This window comes from Lepus europaeus, chromosome 1 (assembly GCF_033115175.1).
Source record: "Lepus europaeus isolate LE1 chromosome 1, mLepTim1.pri, whole genome shotgun sequence".
NCBI classification, from domain to species: Eukaryota; Metazoa; Chordata; class Mammalia; order Lagomorpha; family Leporidae; genus Lepus; species Lepus europaeus.
In genome coordinates, this window is record NC_084827.1 from 75,882,645 (window position 1) to 75,907,632 (window position 24,988).

Sequence of the window (24,988 nt, forward strand, 5' to 3'; positions counted from 1 at the left end):
CAACATTCTTTTCCTTTTGCCCCCTGTCCAATTTTCTTCAAGCATTCGTTGAAACTGACTGTGATCTCAGTTTAAAAATTATCTCACTATTTTAAATGAGGTCATTATCTATATGCTTCCCACATATATATGTATTTCTGTCCAGACTTTCTTAAATCTAGGAGTAGAAGTAGAACTTCAAGTCTGTTTCTCTAGAGCGGTTTTACATGCTCAGCTTGACTATCATCAAGGCAGTTTACTGCTCTTTTTACTGTGTGGAACTCTTAAGGGTTATCACCACTTCAGGACAAATACCTCTACCCTGGCCCAGTTTCTTCTTGCTGTTGTAGTCTTTAGTAATCATGGTGACTAACCAACTTCCTTTACCAGATATGAGTCATACTTAACATAATCCTGCTGGAGAACTTCCAGGTCCTTAAGTTGTTACCCATCAGAGTTGACTTGTACTTAGTATGCACGTTCTTCCTTTTTCTGTGTGTTACTGCCCTGTATTGTACATGTGACATGTTCTTCCAAAGGATATTTAGTATAAGCATTCATCTTTAACCACGTTAAATTTTGTTATCTGTCTCAGATATGATTCTCTTTAGTTTCTGGGTTATCTGAAGTTTAAACTTGTACATGTTTTTATTTCAAACAACATCAAAAGTTGTTCTTTATACATGAGAGAACTTTGGTCATGACATTGCATATTTCCGTATGTGTGTTATCCTAATATAAATGAGTTTCTGAGTTTTCATGGGCTTTAAGTGATTGCTTTTCATGTTGTTTTGTTTTGATCTTCTTCCAAAAATCTAATCCAGGTTTTAGCTAATGTCTTGATAACTATACAAACAAATTTACCTTCATACTACTTATTTAAAACCTTTTATGTGACAAAAAAAAAAAAAAAACCTTATTAATGAGTCAAGCAAAAAGTCCCTGTTCTTTATTTGTGTGAACTTTATTAGTTCTGTTCTTTTCATGACAAAAATTTTATTCCTTTTTGGAATTGCCCATAAAAATAGCAACTTTTAATCACAAGCTAAACTAATATGCTGGTACAAATTTATCTTTCCAAAAAAAAAAATTCCCACTTAATGGAAAAACTAAAATTGCCTAGTTGAGGGCCAAAATATCTGTGTTGTAGCATGTATTTATCATCAGTTATACCTTTAGTTATATAGTTTTCTCTAACGCTGGTTATGAAGTGAGAGAAAGAAGCAGTGTTCACATTGTAGCTGGGTAGTGCAGCCACAGAAAAGAGAATCATGTTTTTTAATACTTTCTGAAATTATATTCTGAAGCATATGAATCAGTCATGATGTAATAACCCTTTGTAACTTCAGTTTATCCTTTCAGTTATTTTATGTAGTATCCTCTTAACTTACAGCTTTAGTTGAATGTCATAAAGCCTGAAGAATAAAATAGAAATAAATCCTGAAAGCATCCTTATCTAAAAGGGAAAGAAATTCCATTACACTGATATGTATAATGGGAATTTTCCCTTTAAAGGAAAGTTCAGCAGTGCCAATACCAGCTATTGTGTTGATAATTACATTAAACCTTTTTAGAGAATCAGTAGAAATTTGAAGTCTTATAGAGTCATCATAAGCTATAGATTTTTCTATAGTTAGCTAATGGTCATTTTTTACGTCAAAAGTATACAAAAAAATTTGCATTTATGTTTGTGTCATAATAGAAAGTAAAATTCATGGGAAACAAGGCAATTTTTTGTTTCTGGTTTATTTTAAAGATTTATACCAATTTCTGTCTCAGTTATTTATTTATTTAGCGAATGAGCAATTTGAGAAGCAGACAAGGAGAAAAGGACTGACAGAGAGCTTCAGTCTACTAAATGGCTCCAATAGCCAGGGCTGGAGTCAGGAGCTAGGTGCTTCATGTGAGTGGCCAATCACTTGAGCCATTTCACGGTCTGCACTGGTAGGAAGGTAGAATTGGAAGCCAGAGCCAAAAATTAAAACCAGACCACTCCAATGTAAGATGCAGTAGTCTTAAATCTTTAACCACTCAGTCAAATACTCACTTCAGTAACATATTTTTATGTTAAACATAATACTTTCTCAATTTCCTTTTTAGAATTTTTCCTTACATTTCTCTACATTCTACAATCTTAATTTGATTAAAATAAAAAATAATTTTGTAACAAAAAAAAAAAACCAAAAACAGTATTTACCCTACAAAATGTCAAGAACATTTTATTCATTACACACAAATGTGAAAATAATTGTTCAGGCACATAATGAAAGAATTGGTAGCTTTAGTACAGTATTTTTTTGCTGTGTCACAAATAATATTTACGTGTTTACATATGGATTTAAAGAAATTTGTCCCTATACTCAGAAATTCAGTTGAGAAAAGTATTCTTGGATAGGTAGGGTATGGGCAGTGGAAACATAGGATGTTCTGTCCTTTCTGGAGCAAGGAGGTAAGGAAAATACCTCAAGAATAAAGTGCTTTGGTCTTCTGTCCATGTGTCTGCCAGTTGATATAGTTGTGTTGATCTCTTTTAACAGTAAACATCTATTATGGGCACTGAATTAAATCAGTACCAACATTACTACTAGGGAATGAATGCATGAGTGCTTGTCTTTTGTAATGAATGAGAAGATACTGGCCATGGTCATTTAGTCAACCCCTACTAACAGAAACAGAAGAAATGCTGGCTGCGATGCTTTGTAAAACATGAAAAAAAAAAAAAGTAGCATTCAGAATCCTGATGGTCCTTAGTCATTTTTAATCATTAGGCATATCACTTAAGACCTCTAGGTTTTACTTCACTTGCTTGCAAGAGTAAGGGAGTTTCACTGCATTGTCTATTGAAACTTCTGTGTACTCTTTAAATTCCATGATTCTGTGTGTCTTGTAAGTTTGTCTCTAGTTCAGAAAGGTAGAATATCAGAGAATTTGTTTGCAATAACTTAACAATTTACTGTCAATAACTACAGTAATGCAGGCAGCCATATCAAAAGATAATACTTGTCAGTTGCAATAGTAGAGGTTTATTATCCTAACCCTTTATCATACAATGTACAGCCTAAATGTACATATAAGGAGTCTGGTACACTTTAAAGGAACTTTTCCTTCAGATAGTAATTATTACAAAGATTTTAGGTTTATGAAGCCCTGACTCTTTTCTATATAGCTGCTTTCATTCTTATGACTCTTTGAAAAGTTTGCAGCTTCACCACATAAGTTAACATTTTGCAATAATTGGCCTTGTTTCTGAGCTGTTGGATTCGGGGCCGTAGCACTGTCTGAGAGGTTTACATTTCTCACAGTGAACCGGTCTCTTTTTCAGCTGCTTCCTGACTTCTTTTTACTCAGGTTTCCACTGCTTTTTTGCTTTTTATTTTTTAAATGTTGTATTAAGATACTAACATTTGTTTATATTATCCATTAATTGTAATGCCTTTAAATAATGCAGCATACTCAGAAATAGGGATTTGAATTTAAATGACATTCTTAGCTTAATAACACTTACCTTTTAAAAACTGATGAAATCCATTGCTTTAATTTCTGTTCCAAAGCATATTTGAAAGACAGATTTAGTTTGATTTGGAGCTCATTTGAAAAGTTTAATGACTTAAGCATGACAAACTCATTAACAGAAGTCAAATACATTTTTGAGACATTATTATTCATTAGAGCATACCAACCAATAAATGTACCTAAGACATCTAAATTCATCTAAAGCTATTTGAGCTCCTACCAAGGCTATAATTATACATTTTCCCCCCAAACTGTGGTGTTACTGAGTGCCTGTGAGAAGCAAGATGATTCTGTGAAACTAAATATAGTTTTAGTTTTGCAACCAGTTGATAAATGCAAAGATTGTTAGGGCATTATTTCTCAGTCATTGTTTTCCAGATAACTCAGAACCATATGGCTCTAAACTGATTAAATTTTGTTACCAGTAGACTATGGTAGAATCCTGATGAAGCACATCATAGAAGTAATATTTTAGGAGTAACCATCTATAAGATGCACAGAATGCTGGCAGCATTTCAGGGCACCAAATTAAAAGTAACTAGAGTTTAAAAGCCAATCCAAGAAGAAGCAACACTTTTCTGTAATCAGGGGAGAGGGCTTCTTAATCAGGGTTTAACTGTCAAATAGGGACTCTGGGCACAAACTCACTAATTTCTTTATTGACAACCTTTGACCCAAGTAATAGGAATTTTGTATTTATATTACTAGATGGTAGCCCTGGCTGTCCTTGTTTTTTCCTTGATTTTGTGAGCATTTCTTAGTATTATGTGACCAACACAGATTCAGACATTGTATAATACCTACAAATGCACCTATTTCCCTTTTCCCTTCTACATTAATCTGCTGCCACTGAAATCTGGAGCCCAATATATCTGGTAAGTACCCACAGATTTTGTTGTTGTAAATACTCTTCCAAAGGAGCCATTTAATTAGCTAAGAGCCATAACCTCTATGTCTGTTTTTATTAGAGTTGTTTTCTGTTTGCTTTTACGTTTATTTCAGGCACAGGAGTAGAGCACAGGAGGATAAAGGGAGGACAGTAAATGTGTGATAGCAGCTCTGTATCCTTCCAGAAACACCTGTAGTGCTAGAACTTGCCTATCCACCAGAGTAGTGGCACAAATAGAAAACTGACAAGAATTACAAGCTTGAAATTTTGGTGATTTGAAAACAGTTTTTCTAAGTAGCCTTGCAAATGCTTAGTTATGAGTAAGTTTAGATTTAGCAAAATGGCTTGTCTTTAAACAACAACCAGAAAAACTATCTTTATGGTGCTTCTGCTGCACAAATTCATTCTTGAAAAAATTCAGTAGTACTGTTAAGTGAAATAAACTGAGGTTTATGGCTATTCTGACTAAGCAAGTCTTCACATCTTTTATTTATTATTTATTCATTTATTTAGTTATTTAAAAAGCAGAGAGGGATACATACATACACACAGGTCTTCATCTGCTGGTTCACTGCCCAAATGCCCACAACATCCAGAGCTGTGCCAGGCCAAAGCCAAGAGCCAGGAACTCCATCCAGGTCTTCCACATGGGTGTCAGTTTCCCAAGTTCTTGGGCCATCCCCTGCTGTCTCCCTGCTACATTGACAAGCAACTGAAATCAGAAGTGGTAGAGGGACTCAGACCCAGGCACTCCAAGTAGTGGTGTTTAGCCCACTGTGCCACAATGCCTGCCCACTTCATTTCTTTGTATTATCTTTCTGATTATATTTATTTATTATTAAAAATATTTTTCTTTAGCACAAATGGTAGTTCAGGTCACCTATATGAAATAAAACTAGCCAGTTAAAGACTGTGTAAGACTTTTTCTGCTGAGCATCATATTTACTTCTGTTCTCTGTTAAGTGATAGAGAGTTAAAAATAGATTATTCTTTGGAGCCCTCCAGGGAAGTGCCTGAGCCATCGGTTTCTATTGTCCTAGTTCTCTCAGCTTGCAGAATTGATTGAGCTCTCCTCTGAAAGTGCTGGAAGAAAAGGGATAATACCGTAACAGTACAGTCTTTTAACAAAGGATGAAGATAGTGTTAAAAACACTACTGTTGAGAACTGGATTTTTGTTCTATAGTTTGATGTCACGTAGTATTCACATGACTTTCTTTAAATATTTTCCTTTAATATTGACACAGATTTCTATGAAAGATACCCTGTTTTCATCCAACTTCTGGGTTGATTCTAAATAAATGGTAGGAAGGCTATATTTAAATAGTTGCCAAGTTGGCAATATATTGAAATATGAGAATACTGAAAATATTCTTGTAGCATTTTTTAAACCTAATGGTATTTTTCATTTTTTTAGTAATCTACTTCTCCTTCCTAATCCTTAACTTCTCCCTCTTTTCCAGATCATTGGATTTTTTTTCTCATACTTGGCAGTCTTCAAACTGTACTTTTGAGAGTATCAGCACTATGTAACCCTCTTGCTTTATTTTGAATAATTAGATAAGCAGCCTGAACCACAGTGCCACTTCTCTAATAGGTGCCACTCTATAATAGTCCAGCCTGAAATTCCTTTATTTAACCAAAGGTCCAGAGAAACTTGTTAGCAACCTGAACAGTTCTTTTTTTTTTTTTTTTTTAAGATTTATTCATTTTAAAGGTGGAGTTACAGAGAGGGAGAGGGAAAGGCAGAGAGAGAGAGAGAAGTCTTCCATCTGCAAATTCACTCCCCAGATGGCTACAACAGCCAGGGCTCGACCAGACCGTTTCTCCACATGAGTGCAGGGGTCCAAGTGCTTGGGCTATGTTCCACTGCTTTCCCAAGTGTATTAGCAGGAAGCTGGATCAGAACTAGAGCAACCAGGACACAAATGGAATGCCATACCCATATGGAATGCCAGCACTGCTGGAAGCAGCTTAACCCTCTATACCACAGCACCGGCCTCCTGAACAGTTGTTTTTTTTGTTTTTTGTTTTTTTTTTTTTGACAGGCAGAGTGGATAGTGAGAGAGAAAGAGACAGAGAGAAAGGTCTTCCCTTTTGCCGTTGGTTTACCCTCCAGTGGCCGCTGCGGCCGGCGCATCGTGCTGATCCAAAGCCAGGAGCCAGGTGCTTCTCCCGGTCCCCCATGCGGGTGCAGGGCCCAAGCACTTGGGCCATCCTCCACTGCCTTCCCGGGCCATAGCAGAGAGCTGGCCTGGAAGAGGGGCGACCGGGATAGAATCCAGCACCCCAACCGGGACTAGAACCCGTGTGCCGGCACCACAAGGCGGAGGATTATCCTGTTAAGCCACGGCGCCGGCCCTGAATAGTTCTTTTAAGATATAATTTTGATTAAGGAAATTACATGAAGTGAGTTATGCCTGTGATTAAATGATCTTTTATTTTTATGTCAGTGGTAAATTATAAATGATTTTATCTTGCACAGACAGTAAGATTCTTTGGCTTATTAATAGGTTGATGTGGAGTTTTTTGTCTTTTTTTTAGTACTTTCCAGCTGAGTATTTCTAGTTTTGCTTGTGATTATAGTAACTTCAACAACATAGATCCCACAGTCTTCTGAATAGAATAACTTTAATAATCTTTTAGTAACTTTTAATTGCCTGCTCTTTAAAAAGTATAATCCCAAATTATACTTTGGCTAGTTGGCTGGGATGGTTGGTTGGTTGGTTGGTTGGTTGATTGATTGCTATAATTACGTGACTGAATGAGTGATCAAAAATCTTATGGATTTTGGGAGAACAGTTTAGATTACCTGTCCTAATGCCAGTAGAATTTCCTTCTCAGGAAATATACAGGGCAGATACAAAAGCACCAAATATTAAATGATTCTTTCAGGGCTGGAACTTTGGCTTAGCAGCTTAAGCCTCAGGATGCAGCCAGCAACCCAAGGCACTAATCCAAGTCCCTGCTGCTCCACTTCCAATCCAGCTCCTTGCTTCCTTCTAATGTGCCTGGGAAAGCAACAGAGGACAGCCCAAGTGCTTAGGCTCCTGCACCCACCAAGGAGACCCAGAAGAAGCTTCTGGTGCCTGGCTTCAGTCTAGCCCAGCCCCAGCCATTGCAGCCACTTGGGGAGTAAACAACTGATGGAAGATATCTTCCTCTCCCTCCCCCCACCGCTTCCTCCTTCCCTCTCACTCTCCCTGTAACTGCCTTTCAAATAAATCTTTAAAAAAAAAAAAGAAAAGAAAGAAAATGATTATTTCATTTGTGACAGTCTTAGAACTGTTCATCAGACCCTGATGGCTTTCTGTCCATTCTGGTTAAACCTGGGGTTTTTACTCCCACACACAAATGTTAAAATAAATGAAAGGCTAATCAGTGGACAGGAAAATGTCACTGCTTCACAGAACTTCAAAACTTCACTTGTGAAATAGAATGACTCCCCTTGCTGTCTTTACTCTCCTTGCACTCAAGGTGTCCAGGTTAAGCTGGCATTACCCCATTGGATAAAGTCTGACTACTTGGCAAAGCAAACTAACTTTGTGGAGAAGACAGTCAACATGTGCTAGAGAAATCTTCTGTAGACTCATCTGGACTATTGAAGCAGTGTACATTTTAAGCAAAAGCAACCCCTGAGGCAAAACAGAAGAACACTGGAGATTGACATGAAAAACTCAGGTTGAGTACCTGAAATATGTCAGCATTTGAACCTCATCTTCCCTTCCCAACTGTTTTACACATGTGAAGCGTTTGTAGTAAATGAAGGAAGTGTAACTCTGATATGTATTGATCACAAACCATAGACCTTGGCAGTAGTGGGCAAAAAAAAGCAGAGTCCTTCCCAGAGAGGATGTTCTTTGCTAATCACATAAACTTTTATACATGGTCTATTTTTAGCCTCCACATTTTGTATAGCTACTATGTGGACTAACTACTGAATAATCTTTTACCCTGATTTCTGTTTTGGTTAACAGTGCTTATAATTCAAAAGAATAGTTCGCTTGTTGATTGGATTTATTTGTAATAATTCTGTTTTCATACAACTACATTTATCTTGAGATGGATTTCTGTATGTTAAACTTACAAAAAGAGTCTTCATCAACTAAAATTCTCAGAAAATGAAAGAATGACAGATCTTGCTTATTTGAGCAATATTATTCTTTCTCTTTCAACACTTGTCCCTAAGAAAAGTAAATTTTAGAATCAGACAGCAAATCCAGGCTACCCACTTATCAACTGGTGACCGTGGACAAGATATGAACTTCTGTGGACCTTTGTTTCCTCATGTGAAAAATGTAGGTAATAAACCTATTTCATAAGATTCTGAGCACTAAAAGCATTAACACAGGTAATGTACCTAGAACAGTGCCTAAAACCTAGTAAATGTCATGTTAGTGTTTGTTAGCTATTAGTATCACCTGTGATAATGTTGGAGCAAGGGTACTCATACATATAGTATTCTAAATGAAAAGGCATAGGAATTTTGGGTTGAATTTCAGACATAGGAAACTAACAATTTTTTAAAAAATATTAGAGTGTGGGGTTTTTTCATAGCTTTTTAGCTTTGTGACACATGCCTTCATCCTTTAACTACAGTAGGGATCAGCTGTTTTTTTCTCATCCATTGATTAATTTGAGGTCTAAATATGTTTTAAGAAATACTTAAATACTCCCCAAAGCTTGTAAAAATCTATTGATCAGATATGGAAATGGTAGATTGAAATAGATTTTGAAACATATGTGTCATTTGATCTCATTTCTATTAATAATGTAAGTGTATATGTTGCCCTATACATAGAAAATGAGGCTAGCTGTAAATACAAGAAAATGGTGATTTTCTATAAGTGATTGTTTTACAAATGAATTTTATGTAGTAGCTTTTTCTTCTCCCCAGTTTTCTGCCATGGAAATATTTTGTGGTCAAAAAAAGGTTTTTGAAAAGGGGCTTTAATGTTTATACTTTTTCATAAATGTTTACATAATACCTTCATTTCAGATGTTGCAAATTAGATAAAAGTTTTGTGTTTTTCTTTATCAAGTAAGCACTTTGAGGTTGATTACATGAAATCTGGGATTCAGCTGCTCTGCAGCTATTTTTAGGAGAATCCTAACAAGTGATCAGTGAATTTCAGACCAATCTAATTTTATTCTTGGAGTTAAGTGTCATTTTAATAAAAAGGTGATTGAAGGTGCTTAACCTAAACTAATGCTACCTTAAAACTTAAATTCAGGCTTTGCTGTCAGAAGCTATTCACTAAAAACAGACAGTGAAAAACAGGCCTTTCTTAGCCTGTCAGTACATAGTAAGCTTCTGGTTTTTATACAAGTATATTGATTGTTTTGGTTCCTTTATGTTAATATTTTTCCCTTTCAGTATAAATTCAGTATTTGCTTTTTGGCTTAGCTTAGTAATGATTAATGTGGGTTGTTTTAAGTGGGGGCAAAGTTTAATGTCTTCCTTTACTCCTAAAAAAGTATATTATTTCCATTTTGTTCACAAACCATGAAAGAACAATTAGTAAGAAAAAAAGTTAAGTTTGTTATCTTTAGTTTTATGAGCTGGGATATAATGCTGTGGACAAAATTATGAGAGACTGAATAAGAGAGCTTGTTTTTTTTTTTTTTTTGTTTTGTTTTGTTTGTTTTTTGTTTTGATAGGCAGAGTGGACAGTGAGAGAGAGAGAGAAAGGTCTTCCTTTTCCGTTGGTTCACCCCCCAATGGCCACTGCAGCCAGCGCGCTACAGCTGGCACACCGTGCTGATCCGAAGCCAGGAGCCAGGTGCTTCTCCTGGTCTCCCATACGGGTGCAGGGCCCAAGCACTTGGGCCATCCTCCACTGCACTCCCGGGTCACAGCAGAGAGCTGGACAGGAAGAGGAGCGACTGGGACAGAATCCGGTGCCCGGACCGGGACTAGAAACCGGTGTGCCGACGCTGCAGGCGGAGGATTAGCCTATTGAGCCGTGGCGCCGGCCTGAGAGCTTGTTTTTTAAGATTTATTTTTATTTATTTGAAAGGCAGAGTTACAGAGAAGGGAAGGAGAGAGAGAAAAAGATCTTCCTCTATTGATTCTCTTCCAGAATGGCTGCAACAGCCTTAGCTGAGCCAGGCCACGCCAGGAGCCTAGAACTCCCTCTGGGTCTCACACACAGGTGGCCATTGGGCCAACCTGTGCTGCTTTCCCAGGCACATTTGCAGATATAGCTAGATTGGAAGTGGAGCAGCTGGAACTCAGCATTGCAGGTGATGGCTTACCACATTGTGCCACAACACCAGTTCCAAGAGAGCTTCTTAAGGAATGTGTTTGACATTCTTTTTTTTTTTTTTTTTTTTTTATTTTTGACATGCAGAGTGGACAGTGAGAGAGAGACAGAGAGAAAGGTCTTCCTTTTGCCATTGGTTCACCCTCCAATGTCCGCCGCGGTAGGCGCGCTGCGGCCGGCGCACCACGCTGATCCGATGGCAGGAGCCAGGTGCTTCTCCTGGTCTCCCATGGGGTGCAGGGCCCAAGGACTTGGGCCATCCTCCACTGCCTTCCCTGGCCACAGCAGAGAGCTGGCCTGGAAGAGGGGCAACCAGGACAGGATCGGTGCCCTGACCGGGACTAGAACCTGGTGTGCCGGCGCCGCTAGGCGGAGGATTAGCCTACTGAGCCGCGGCGCCGGCTGTGTTTGACATTCTTATTTTTAATAACTCCACTATTATTGAAGGATGTTGTTATTGGATACAAGTATATATATTGTTTTATATCCATTATTATTGTTGTTACCAGTTTTATTTTTGCTATTTCTGAGTGGAGTACTAGTTTTGGTTTTTGTTTATTTTTTGTTTTTGTTGTTTTTTATTTTCACAGCTTTTAAAGTCTAGGACTCCTCGTACTTTTCACCACTCCTGTACTTGTAGAACATTTGATTGTCAACAGTATTCTGTTCTACCTTCATCTTCCGCTTTTCATTCAACATACTGTTTTCAGCCACTCCTATTATTCCCTCAGACACAGTGTTCTTTCTTTTTTTTCTAGACCTTTACATTTTGCTGAAATATTCTTTAAGCTCAAATGTAACTGCCTTTATAATACCAGTCAAGATTAATTCTTCCCTCTTTCATAAAACTTTATGCATAATTGCTTAATCTCATCATCTCAAGAACTAAGGACAAGTAATACTCATCTCTGTATAACCCGACAGGCTTATCCTAGGCTCACAGGGCCCTCATTACTAACCTGTGTGACAGATACCCACGTGCTGGGGTGAAATATTTTAAATTTCATGTTATGTTGTCTCATTTTCAAACTGTGTATGGCATTTGGGTGGACATGTGTGTGGATAGTCCAATTAATAGATGAGGATATTAATGGAGGTTAGATTGCATTGAGGAATTGAAAGTACATTGGAAGTTTACTTTCCAGTGGTGCAAATACCATGCTATAGTGTGCAAATGATGGTACATTAAGCCACTGTGACATGGTTTTTATAGCTATTGTTGAAAACCTGCATGAGACTTTTTTTCATATTGAGAACATTTCACTCAGGAGACCTATACACCAGGTTTACAAAAACTGGTAAAATCAAATGAATTCTAAAATCACATTTTCAAATAAATTGGCTTCTTTTTTCCAAAGCTTTCATTCAAAGCAACCTAAAATGTTGAATTTTTTTAATAAACTGTAAAAATAATATGTAAGACATTTATAGCTTCTTACAGGGATATGGCTGTTTAAGTCAAAATATTTTTTATTGTAAGATTTATTTTTATATATGTATTTATATATATGTCTGTCTATCTATTTGAAAGGCAGAGTTTCAGAGAGAAAGTGAGATTTTCTATCTGCTGCTTCACTCTCCAAATGGTCAGTGACTGAGGCTTGGCCAGACCAAAACCAGGACCTTCATCCAGGCCTCTCATGTGAATGGCAGAGACCCAAAAACTCATCTGCTGCATTCCCAGGCAAATTTGTAGGGATCTGGATCAGAGGTGGTGGAGCAGCCAGGACTCAGACCGGTGCTCATGTACCTGCTGTACTTAACACCATCCCTTAAATCAAAGTATTTTTAAGTCAGATTATATTACAGTGAATCTTGCCAGATTATCCACTGTTGATTGTTTTCATTTTACTTGATTATAATTCTGCCAGTTGATTCTAAGAAGTTGTTTTTTTAGTCCATAAACAGCTAAGCCAAAATTGTGATGCTGCAATATATTTCTGTTTGTGTTGAAGGGGCATTTCCAACTCAAGAAGCGGTCTTGTGTTCACCTTCCACTTCCATTTCTGTCTTTTTTTTTCTCAGAGTTGGAAATGTGTCAGTGTATGCTTGGATGGTTTTGGGGATTTGGGGTACAAATTTGAAATATTTGTCATATGTTCACATCCCGTTTCCATTCCTGTCCTTTATTTTCTTTGAGATAAAAATGTGTCAGTGTATATTTGGATGATATTTATTAGAGATTTAGGGTATGAATTTGAAATATTTGTCCTTTGGTAAACTGAAAATATTTAAAATAGCAAAATATATATATATTTATGGTATTAACAGGAAAACAATTTCATTGGCTTTTAGCTGTCCACATTTCTTTAGGCAGTGCTGTAGTTCAGTTCATCATTGCAAAAAAAATTTTCACTACCCTGAAGCAAAATGGTTAGCTATTTTTATCTGGTTTCTTTCATTTAAAAAAATAAAGATGGAGAAATTGTGGTATCTTCTAGTAGTTTACATGAGCCTTGAGCTAATTGGTGTACCTAAGGTAATCCTTTTAGGTTCAGGAGACAAAACACAATTCATATTCTGTGTTCAAAACTTAACATTATAAATTATCATTTAAATAAGTAATAAGTGTACTTAGTAAAAGTTTATATTCTTGATTTACTACTTAAATTACCAGTAGTGCTTTTAGCTTATGTATGACCTTAATAATAAAATGAGGACATAGGCAAAGCAATTACTAAATCCTAATTTAAGGATTGATCTTTTAGTGTGAGTTTTCAAACTATTATCTAAAGGGCTTCTCCCACACTGGTTTTTTTTTTTTTTTTTTTTTTTTTTGCCATTGACTGAGCCAGTTTCATAAGGCATGTAGCCTCTTCAGATGCCTTTAGTGTCCTGCTGTTTCCAATTTGGTATTTGTAACTTATTAACAAGTAGCCCTATATATTCTCATTTTGCACAAATTATATAGGGTCCCCAGAAAAACTAGTTTTTCACTTTTTTATTCATTTATTTATTTTGGAAAGGTAGAGAGAGGGAGGGAACAGAGACAGCCAGAGATTTCCCATCTGCCAGTTAACTTTCTAAGTGCCCACAGTGGCCCTGGCTAGGCCAGGCTAAAGCAGGAACCCAGAGCTTCATTCAGGTCTCCCATGACAGAGTCAGAGACCCAAGTATTTGAGCCATCGTTCACTGCCTCCCAGGGTGCCCATTAACAAGAAACAAATTGAAGGAGAGCCATGACTACTGGTATCTCAAGTAGTGTTTTTTTTTTTTTCTTTTAAGATTTATTTATTTATTTGAAAGTCAGAGTTACACGGAGAGAGGAGAGACAGAGAGAGAGAGATCTTCCATCTAATGGTTCACTCCCCAATTGGCCGCAACTGCCAGAGCTGTGCCGATCCAAAGCCAGGAGCCAGGAGCTTCTTCCAGGTCTCCCACGCGGGGGCCCAGCCATGACTTGGGCCATCTTCTACTGCTTTCCCAGGCCAGAGCAGAGAGCTGGATCGGAAGAGGAGCAGCCGGGACTAGAACCAGCACCCATATGGGATGCCAGCGCTTCAGGCCAGGGTGTTAATCCGCTGCGCTGCAGTTCCAGCCCCTCAAGTAGTGTTTTAACCACTAGGCTAAAAGCCCTCCCTTAGTTTTATAATAGATTATCATGCCCACAGCATAGTAATTATCCCATATTAACCAAATCTATGATCCTGTAAGTTTCCTCAGCTGTAGAAGAAATTGTTGCAAACATTTTACTTGACTACATTTTAGGAGAGCAAAATGTAGCTGACTTGGATTACCTACATAATGAACTTTTTAAATATTACTTCATAATAGAGAGCTTTTAGGATTTGTCGTGTAAAACAAATCCTGTCTTTTTAGAACAAAAAAATACTTGCTTAAAATACCAAAACACCCTATTGAATTAAATAAACTCAAAGCAAGGTTTAACTCATTGTGCCATTACAGGTTATCAAGTTATACCTAACCAGCAGCAAAGCTACCAAGGAATAGTTGGAGTTCAGCAACCCCAGAGTCAAAACCTAGTCAGTGGCCAGCCCAGCAACATTGGAAATCAGATTCAAGGGGTGGTCATCCCCTACCCTTCAGTGCCATCATACCAGGTATGTTGTCTTTCTTAACTACTTTGATAGCGATAATTTTCAGTAAGTTAACAGTATATCTACAATGCTTCTATAGAAACTACAGAATTGATAACAAGAACTGAAGGATCCATTATGTCCATGTGGTATCATGTAGATAATTTAGAAAACAAAGAATTGAAAGTCCACTGTTAACTGAATGCCTCTTATACTAGATCCTTAAATTGTGCTGTCTCAGAACAGAGTTAATAATTTCCTGTGACTGAGATGGCATTTCCTTTGTTTCAGTTAAAGAACTGAGGGACCTCAGAATAGTTAAGTCATTTACCCAATGTCTAAAAGTAACATGCTGGAGCTAATTTCACATCTTGTTATCTTCAGCTCCAAAGCTCTCACTCTTGCTGATTCATTGTGCCTCAGACACCTTGCCTGAATCTTACTTGTTCCACTGAGGTTAATTGCTCTTTTCATTTCTGATGCTCATCCTTACTTGGAAAGGTTCTTTTTCTTAAATAACTTAAAGACATAAATTATATTTATTCATAATCTAAGGTGTGTAACTTACTGTACAATTGATAAATGCTAACCAAAAACAGTAACTGACTAAAGGAAATATAGAAATAAAGTGGTAATGCAATGGCTAACTTATCAGGAAAGCCTGTTGACAGTGTTAGCTTTTCCTGACTGCTCATTCTATAAACTCTGAAGGCTGGAAACATAAACATTTGCAAAGTTTTTTTTCCCTTTAAACTATCTTTCAAATTTTAGGTTTCACTGCCTCAAGGTTCTCAAGGAATTGCCCATCAGACTTATCAACAGCCTGTTATGTTCCCTAGTCAGTCCAGTCAAGGATCTATGCCCACACCAGGAATGCCAGTTTACTACAGCGTCATTTCACCTGGCCAACAAAATAATCTAAGGTAAGACCAAGAAACTGACCCTCTAGCAGATAATTATTTATCAGCGTTATGGTCTGCTGCTAGTTTTAAAATCAACAAAGAGGTATTACCTGAAGTTTTTTTCTAATGTTGAAGAGGCAAACCTTAGCAGCAAAATATCTTGCTGGAACTTTTCAGGCTGTGGGGAGCTCATTTTTATCAAAAAGAGGAGAGAACATATAAGAGAAGCAATGAACCAGAAGCTCTATATTAAAGCAAGTCCTGAAGTACTCATCAGCTGCTTTGTCTTTGGAAGAGCAAAAGTACGAGCCTAATGTGTTAAAAATAGTCATCTTCCTTTGAATTTGTTCCCTCTAGTCCATCATTCAGAATTTATAAAAAGCCTTTTGTTTATTCTCATGACATCCCTATGAGATTGTCAGACAGGCATCTGTGCTGTGTGAGGACCTAAGTTATAATCACTGATAAGAAGTTGTTGACCTCCAGTTATGGTTACAGATGGCATTTGAGGACAGAAAAGGAATTGATGTAGCTTATTTCTTTGAAATCTGCATAGAGAAATGGAGGCTTAGTTTTTAACATTATTTGCTGACAGTACCCCAACAAGATGAGCACATATTTCTCTTCTTACTGTCTCTGTGGCTGCCAATGTTTGAATGTGTGATTGAGGAGACCCAGGCTTTTTGAATGACCAGTTCATTGTGAATCTTACAGGCAACTTTGAGATTTTATGTTATTTTGAGACGCAGTTCTTTTCAAGTTGAGCTACTGCCTACATAGTGAAAATGAGCATGTGTACTCGGTCAGTTTCCCAGTTGTGTGAGTTTAAATTCCATAAATAAGGAGGAAATACTCTCAATTTTAGATTTTGTTTTTATTATATCTAAATTTGAGACCTAGAATGCCAGTTCAGTTTCTGAAATGTCACCTGGAGGCAAATTCTGTGCTAAAGTATGTGAAATAAAGGATGAGAAAATTGCCTAATTATCTCCATTTCAAGCCAGAGAATAACATTTAATTGATCAGAGAAAACTACCAAAGTAGTCAATAATATATAGGGCAGAGGCTGAGAGAAATAGCTGCTGCTTGATCTGGTACCTCTCTGGGGACCAAAAGATACCAAACATCATTACTTCTTGGGGCCTACATGCTGGGAAGAAGAGTTTTCATGAAAGAAAATCAAACCTCTAAAAACTTGCTTAAGGTATTTTAGATTTGAAAACTTTCTCATGTTTTTTGTATTTGTTAATACCTTGAAACAAACAAAAAATATCTTGTATGCTTGACTTCTGAAGGCACTTAGCCCTAGAAGTAATTATAGAGGTGAGAGGCACAATTTTGTAACTGTTTCTGCAGCCAGACTTAGAGCATGATGACAGAATCCAAAAGCTTTCAGGTGAGTGCTGATGACCACAGTTTGTAAAGAACAATAGTTTTAGCCCCTGGGCCTGTTACTGCAAAGAAAATAAAATTGGAGTGGCCGAGAGCACAGCAGTTAAAAGATCTGTGAAGATCTTAAACAACCTTTAACTTGAAATCTTGATTGCAAAGTCGAATTACTCACAGTTTAGGGCTGTGACCCAAAAAAGACCCAAATGAGCTAGCCATAAGTTGATGGTAGTCCTTGGTCACCATGTTAACAAACTGGCATTGACTGGCATTGATCGTTCTACCTATAGATTACCAATGTGAGAAATGGAATAGATAAAGCAGGGAATGTGTATTCTGTAAGACTTGTATCATGGAACTTTTTGCACCAGTTATATGGTAGAAAGTCAACTCATGCAACTCATCAAAGCATCAAGGATCCTTTGGATAAAAAATATTTGTAATTAACAGCATTTTTCTGACTATAACATGTTCTCTATAGGAAATTCTATTTATGCTTCTGGATAGTAGTTAATACACAAATCACCATAATATTCAAATTTACTTGGAACTGTTACTTAAATATCAACTGTTGGTATTTTTTATTAATCTCATAATTGAATTACCATCTAAGGACTAAATTATAACAACCAGTTCTTTGTAAATTTAGATTTACTAGCTGTACAAAGTATATTTTAGGCAAGAAAGTTTATTCCCCTTACATTTTCTAGCATAAATGAAAAATAGAGGTTAGTCTGAGACAAGCACCTAGCGCAAGGCCTGACTCAGAGTATTAGCTGACTAAATCTATCATGTAAAAGCACATTTTGAGAGCGGGAAAGGCCAGTTTGCATATGGATATGTACATATATGTAATCAGTTGTAGGCTTTAACGTTTTTTCTGTAAGTATATAGTTTTTAAAATTTGCATTAACTTTTTAAAAACTATTATTGAACAGTATTAGAAAATCATTGAATTCATCTTCCAAGAAAGAGAACATTAATTATTACCAACCAGCAAGGAGATGTGTTAGAATAATAAGCACCTGGCTCCTGCCTTTGGATCAGCGCGGTGCACCAGTCGCAGCGCGCTGGCCGCGGTGGCCATTGAAGGGTGAACCAACAGCAAAGGAAGACCTTTCTCTCTGTCTCTCTCTCTCACTGTCCACTCTGCCTGTCAAAAAAAAAAAAGTAATGGCCGGCGCTGTGGCTCAACAGGCTAATCCTCCGCCTTGCGGCACCGGCACACCGGGTTCTAGTCCCTGTTGGGGCGCCGGATTCTATCCAGGTTGCCCCTCTTCCAGGCCAGCTCTCTGCTATGGCCCTGGAAGGCAGTGGAGGATGGCCCAAGTCCTTGGGCCCAGCACCCGCATGGGAGACCAGGAGAAGCACCTGGCTCCTGGCTTCGGATCAGAGCAATGTGCCGACCACAGTGGCCATTAGAGGGTGAACCAACGGCAAAAAGGAAGACCTTTCTCTCTGTCTCTCTCTCTCACTATTCACTCTGCCTGTCAAAAAAATTAATTAATTAATTAATTAATTTTTAAAAAGTAATAAAACGCAAATCAATCTCCCCACTGAGAAAAGACTTTGTAGTAAGGCTAAATGGGATGTAAGTGAATGAAACTAAGTGACTGAACATGATAGGTACAGAGGAAAGAGGTGGAAAAAGTCTTTCAACATGCAAATTAACAAACAATTCCACTCGTATATCACATGTTCAAAGACGGCCAGTGAAACATCATTGGAGATATGTAATGTGACAATATAATGAACCATAATTGGTACAGGTGTTGCAGGTTAAGGTGCTGCCACTTGGGACACCTACATCCCAAATTGAAGTACCTGGGATTGGGTTCTACCTCCACCTCTGATCCAGTTTCCTGCTAATGCACCTGGGAATCAACAGGTAATGGGTCAGATACTTGGATTCCTGCCACTCACATGGAAGGCTTGGATGGAGTTACTCGTTCTTGGCTTCAGCTTGGCTCATCTCCAGCCATTGTGGTCATTTGGGGAGTGAACCAGCAGACAGAAAATCTCTCTTCCTTCTCTCTCTGTCGTTCTGCCTTTCAAATAAATGAATAAACATTTCTGAAAAAATAGTGGCTCATAAAGTAACCCTTCAGTCAGTCTGACTTGATCTGGGCCAGCTCAAATTGCAATGTTGGCTGTAACCAGTTCTGTCCATTTTTATCAGGGACCCTAAAAAGACAGCGCAGCAGATTTTTATCAAAAATGCCTACTATGGTATAGCAAGCTACTATGCAACCAGCAAATGACTATTACAGGTTTTTAGTATGTTAGCACATAGAAGCTTGCTTGGTGGTAAGCAAGGAGAAGGGGATCCTTTATAGTCCACCATTTCAAAATTGCACAATAAATAATGCTGTTGACACAAGTGAATCAGAACAAAGATGTATAAAAGGAACATTAATCATCATACCCTACTCCATCCCCATTCCCACAGGTAACCAATATTCACAGACTAGTGTGCATCCTGTCACATTGGCCTCCTAACTAATTAGTACATGTGTGGATGCACATATGTAGGAATTAGGTGATAGGTTTTAGTAAAATACTCATTATCTTGCATTTTCCCCTTAATAATATATTGTGAATATATTGTGAATAATTTGTAAATTATTAACCCCCAAAATTTGGTTTTTATTTCTGATTTCTGATCATTTCATGGATGCAGTTTCGTTCTAAACTTCTGTCTCCCAAGCACTATCACAAGGGCTTGCTTTCTCTCTCTCCCTTCCTTTCTCTCTACACAGACATACTGGGTAACCCATGTTGCTCTCCCTATTTGGATATTCCTCACTTTTCTCCTTGCACTTCATCATATATGAATACAGATAACAGCGTAGGAACATGAGCAAGATTTGTTAATGCACAATACTTGCACACAAAATTCAGTTTATAAAGTTTTACATATAAAATGTCTACAATTTTTTTAATATGGCCACGTCATGTCTGACAAGTTGTGATGAAATTTAATCCATAGGGGCCGGTGCCATGGCTCACTTGGTTAATCCTCTGCCTGCAGCTCCGGCATCCCAGAGGTTCTAGTCCCGGTTGCTCCTCTTCCAGTCCAGCTCTCTGTTGTGGCCCAGGAAGGCAGTGGAGGATGGCCCAAGTGCTTGGGCCCCTGCACCCGCATGGGAGACCAGGAGGAAGCATCTGGCTTCTGGCTTCGGATCAGCATAGCTCCGGCCAAAGTGGCCATTTGGGAGGTGAACCAACAGAAGGAAGACCTTTCTGTCTCTTTATCAGTCAAAAAAAAAAAAAGAAAGAAAGAAAGAAATTTAATCTATAAAAATTTAGTGTTGCAACTGATAATTTTATTTATTTACTTATTTTTGCCAGCCTGCATTTTGCTTCTTTCACCATCCTATAGTTGTAATACCATTAGGACATAATCTGGATGTTTATCCAAATACATGCCATTTTCCTTAGCCTCCTCATTATGGAGTTTCACTGATCTGGAATCAGGGCTTGAGTGGATCCAAATAAGCTAATTTTTCAGATAACAAAATCTTACATCATTAAACACTAGCTGTTGGGTGGCAAGATATGGTTAGAAGGTGGGCTTTGGAATCAAACAAACCTGCCTTCAATCTTGTGTGAACTTAGGCAGTTTAGTCTCTCTATACCTTGGTTTTTTGGGGTTTTTTGGTTGTTTTTTTTTAAGATTTACTTTTTTTACTTTTAAGGCAGCGTTACAGAGTGAGAGAAGGATAAACAGAGAGGGGGTGGGAGTTTTCTGTTTACTGGTTCACTTCCCCAAATGACTGTAGCAGCCAAGGCCAGATTAGGCCAAAGCAAGGAATCAGGAACTCCATTGTAGTCTCCCACTTGGGTTGCTGGGGCCCAAATCTTGAGCCATCATCCTCTGCTTTTGCAGGCCCATTAATAGGGAGCTGGATCACAAGTGGAGCAACCAAGACTTTAACTGGTACTTAAAGGGGATACCAGTGTTGCAAGTGGAGACTCAACCCAGTAATACACAACACTGGTCCCTGGTTTTCTTAATTTAAATAATAAGGAGTAATACCTCACAAGAGAGTACCGGAGGTTGTGTGCCTAGGAATTTGTATATGGAAATCATTCTAACATATATAGTTACCTGTATTCTTAAGAACAGTACTAAAAATAGTTTAACATTAGCATTAATAATCACAGTACCCACAATATTTGGAAGCAAGTTAGGAATACTTTCATTTAGAGACTTACTATCTCTTTCCTTGCTATCGATTATTGTCAATGTAGCTGTTTCCAATTTGCAGTGGAGTTACTAGAACTGAGTGAGTGTGTGTGTGTGCATGTGTGTGTATGTTTTAAGACTTACTAGTCTGGCTGGCGCCGCGGCTCACTTGGCTAATCCTCCACCTGCGGCGCTGGCACCCCGTGTTCTAGTCCCAGTTGGGGCGCCAGATTCTGAACTGGTTGCTCCTCTTCCAATCCAGCTCTCTGCTGTGGCCCAGGAAGGCAGTGGAGGATGGCCCAAGTGCTTGGGCCCTGCACCCGTGTGGGAGGAGACCAGGAGGAAAGCACCTGACTCCTGGCTTCGGATCGGCGTGGCGTGCCCCCCCCAACACTCTGGCTGTAGCGGCCATTTGGGGGATGAACCAACTGAAAGGAAGACGTTTCTGTCTCTCTCTCTCTCTCTCACTGTCCAACTCTGCCTGTCAAGAAAAAAAAAAAAAAAAAAACTTACTAGTCAAATCCTGGAAGATCATGCTCTGGAAAAAGGTTGTGGAGGCAACAAAAACAAAAATAGATGAGTTGGACTATATCTAACATCATGCTAAAATTCATTTGTAACCCCAAATAGCCTCAGCACAACAAAGGGCACAATTAGCAGGGTGAAAGTACACCCTAAAGAATGGAAGAAAATATTTAAAAACTGTTTCTGTGATAAGCAGTAACATCCAAAATATCTAAAGAATTCCTATAATTCTATAGCATCTTAATTAATAGCCTAAACACCTGCTCCTGTGATTTCTGTTTTTCTAGTTCAATAACTTTGGTATTATTCATTTTGAGCAGTGTTCCAGATCAGTGTACTCACTGGATACACCAGGTAAAACTGGATAAAGCAAATAATGAAAGCTGAGAAAAGCCTTAGAATATCATCAGTTTGTCCTTTAAGCAATACCTATTTTTATTTTTGAATTTCATTCCCAATTATACTACCTATAGTACGATGTTAATTTTTTCCTTTATTTTTTTTTTTCAAATTTTAATTTTTTTTTTGACAGGCAGAGTTAGACAGTGAGAGGGAGAGATAGAGAGAAAGGTCTTCCTTCCGCTGGTTCACTCCTCAAATGGCCACTACGGCCGGGCGGGCTACGCTGATCCGAAGTCAAGAGCCAGGTGCCTCCTCCTGGTCTCCCATGTGGGTGCAGGGACCAAGCACTTGGGCCATCCTCCACTGCCTTCTTGGGCCACAGCAGAGAGCTAGACTGGAAGAGGAGCAACCGGGACAGAATTCAGTGCCCCAACAGGGTCTAGATCCTGGGGTGGCAGCGCCGCATGCAGAGGATTAGCCAAGTGAGCTGTGGCGCCGACCTCAAATTTTATTTTTTGAAAGAGAGGGGCTAGCCTTGTGGTGTGCCACAGGTTAAGCCATTGCTTGGAATGTTAGCATCTCATATCAGAACACAGTCCCATCTTACTTCACACTGATGTGCTTGGGAAGGCAGAAGAGGATGGCCCAAGTACTTCAGCCCCTCCTACCCACATTGAAGACCCATATGGAGTTACTAGCTCATGGCTTCAGCCTGGCCCAGACCTGGCTACTGTTGTCATTTGGGGAATGAACCAGCATAGAGAGGATCTATGTGTGTGGGTATGTGTGTCCATCTCTTCCTTACTCTCTGTTACTTTGCCTTTAAAGTAATTTAAACTTTTTTTTAAAAAGATTTATTTATTTATTTATTTATTTTTAAGGCAGAGTTACAGAGAGGCAGAGAGAGAGAGAGAGTCTCTCATCCACTGGTTCACTCCCCAAGTGGCCAAAACTTCCAGAGTTGTGCCGATCCAAAGCTAAGAGCCAGGAGATTCTTCCGGGTCTCCGACGTGGGTGCAGGGGCTTAAGGACTTGGGCCATCTTCTGCTTTCCCAGGCCATACCAGAGAGCTGGTTCACAAGTGGAACAGCCATGGAACTAGCACCCATGTGGGATGCCAGCACTGCAGGCATCAGCTTTACCCACAATGCCATAGCACTGGACCCAGTAATTAAATCTTTTAAAGAGATTGGGGCCAGCACTGTGGTGTAGTGTGTAAGCCCACTGCCTGCAGTGCTGGCATCCCATATAAGTGCTAGTTCCATGGCTGTTCCACTTCGAAACCAGTTCTCTGGTATGGCCTGGGAAAGCGGTAGAAGATGGCCTAAGTCCTTGCGCCCCTGCACCCACGTGGGAGACCCAAAAGACAATCCTGGCTCTGGATCGCACAGCTCCAGCTGTTGCGACCAACTGGGGAGTGAACCAGTGGATAGAAGACCTGTCTCTCTCTCCCTCCCTCTTTCTCTCTCTCGCTCTCTCTCTCTCTCTCTCTCTTTCTCTCTACCTCTCCTCCTCTCTGTAAAAAAATTGTTGATGCATATATTATGATGCATCTGTCTTAAGCCACTCTTTGGAATGCCCGCATCTCAAAACAGTGTGCCTGGGATAGAGTGTTGCCTCTGCTTCCCATCTAATTGCCTGCTAATGTGCCTAGGAGGCAGCACATGATGGCTCAAGTACTTGGATTTCTGCCAACTACATAGGAGACTCAGATGGAGTTCCTGGCTCCTGACTTTGGCCTAGCCAAGCCCTGGCTGTTGTGGCTATTGTGTGCATCTGGTCAGTGGACCAACAGTTGAAACACACACACTGTCTCTCTCTTTCTCTAAGATTGATTAATTTGAAACGTAGTTACAGAGAGAGGGAGAGACAGAGAGAAAGATCTTCCATCTGCTTGTTCACTCCCCAAATGGCAGCAATGTCTTGGGCTGAGCCAGACGGAATCCAGGAGCCTGGAACTCCAAGTCTCCCACATGGGTAGCTGGGTCCCAAGCACCAGACCATCTTCTATGTTTTCCCAGGCACATAAGCAGGGAGTTGGATTGGAAGTGTAGCATCTGGCAGTTGAACTGATGTTCATATGCGATGCTGATGTTGCAGGCAGCAGGCAACTTAACCCACTGCACTGCAGTGCTGGCCCCATCATTCTGCCTTTCAGTGAATAAATAAATAAACCTTTTAATAGTTGTCTCTTTGCTTACCTTACTAATTTTGAAGTCCACATTTTTATGAGAATACTAAACTAGAAATGAAATATAATAGCCCATTAATTTTTCAGAATTACTTATATAAACTATACAGTAGATTCTCACTATGTGTAGATTCTATATTTAGAAATCTGCCTACTTGCTAAAATTTGCTTTTAATCTCAAAATTGATGTTCTCAACACTTTCTTTGTTCATTCATACAATTGTCAGATACACATGTTTCTAGCTAAGATCAGACAAGCTACGCTGTCCTTCCCAGTTCACTTCTCATATTGTAAGTAAACAAGTGTTCTTTTCACTGTTTAGTGCCACATTATTTCCAGCTTAGTGCTTTTTGCTGTGATTTTACTGTTTAAATGGCCTCCAAACATAATGCTGAAGTTGTGTTCTGTTCCTAAGCACAGAATGCTCTGTTGTGCAACCGGGATAGAATCTGGCGCCCCAACCGGGACTAGAACCCGGTGTGCCGGCGCCGCAAGGCGGAGGATTAGCCTGTTAAGCCACGGCGCCGGCCATGGCTGCATTTTTAAAAAGTACAGTGCACAGCATTTTGTGAGACTGAAAGCCAAAAGAAAACACTTCTGAGTATTTTATTATAGGGAAATACTGTATATAATGAGTTATTGTAGGAAGTAGAAGGAGCCTTCAAAAAGTTCATAGAAAGTGCCCTCTACAAAAACACTGCATGGATTTCAATGTTTTTTACAAAATAAATGAACTTACTTTAATTCCATTTTTCTGCAAAATTTGA

The 24,988-nt window shown here is 38.8% G+C and overlaps 1 protein-coding gene across 6 annotated transcripts in view; it reads left to right on the forward strand.

Moving 5' to 3' along the window:
* Positions 1 to 24,988, forward strand: part of R3HDM1 (R3H domain containing 1) — a 227,559-nt gene that overhangs the window by 148,767 nt on the left and 53,804 nt on the right. For all 6 annotated transcript variants that reach the window (XM_062186096.1, XM_062186085.1, XM_062186124.1 and 3 more), the window contains 2 exons: positions 14,552 to 14,706; positions 15,454 to 15,605. In XM_062186096.1, coding sequence (XP_062042080.1) covers positions 14,552 to 14,706; positions 15,454 to 15,605 — 307 coding nt within the window. The remainder of the gene's footprint in view (positions 1 to 14,551; positions 14,707 to 15,453; positions 15,606 to 24,988) is intronic.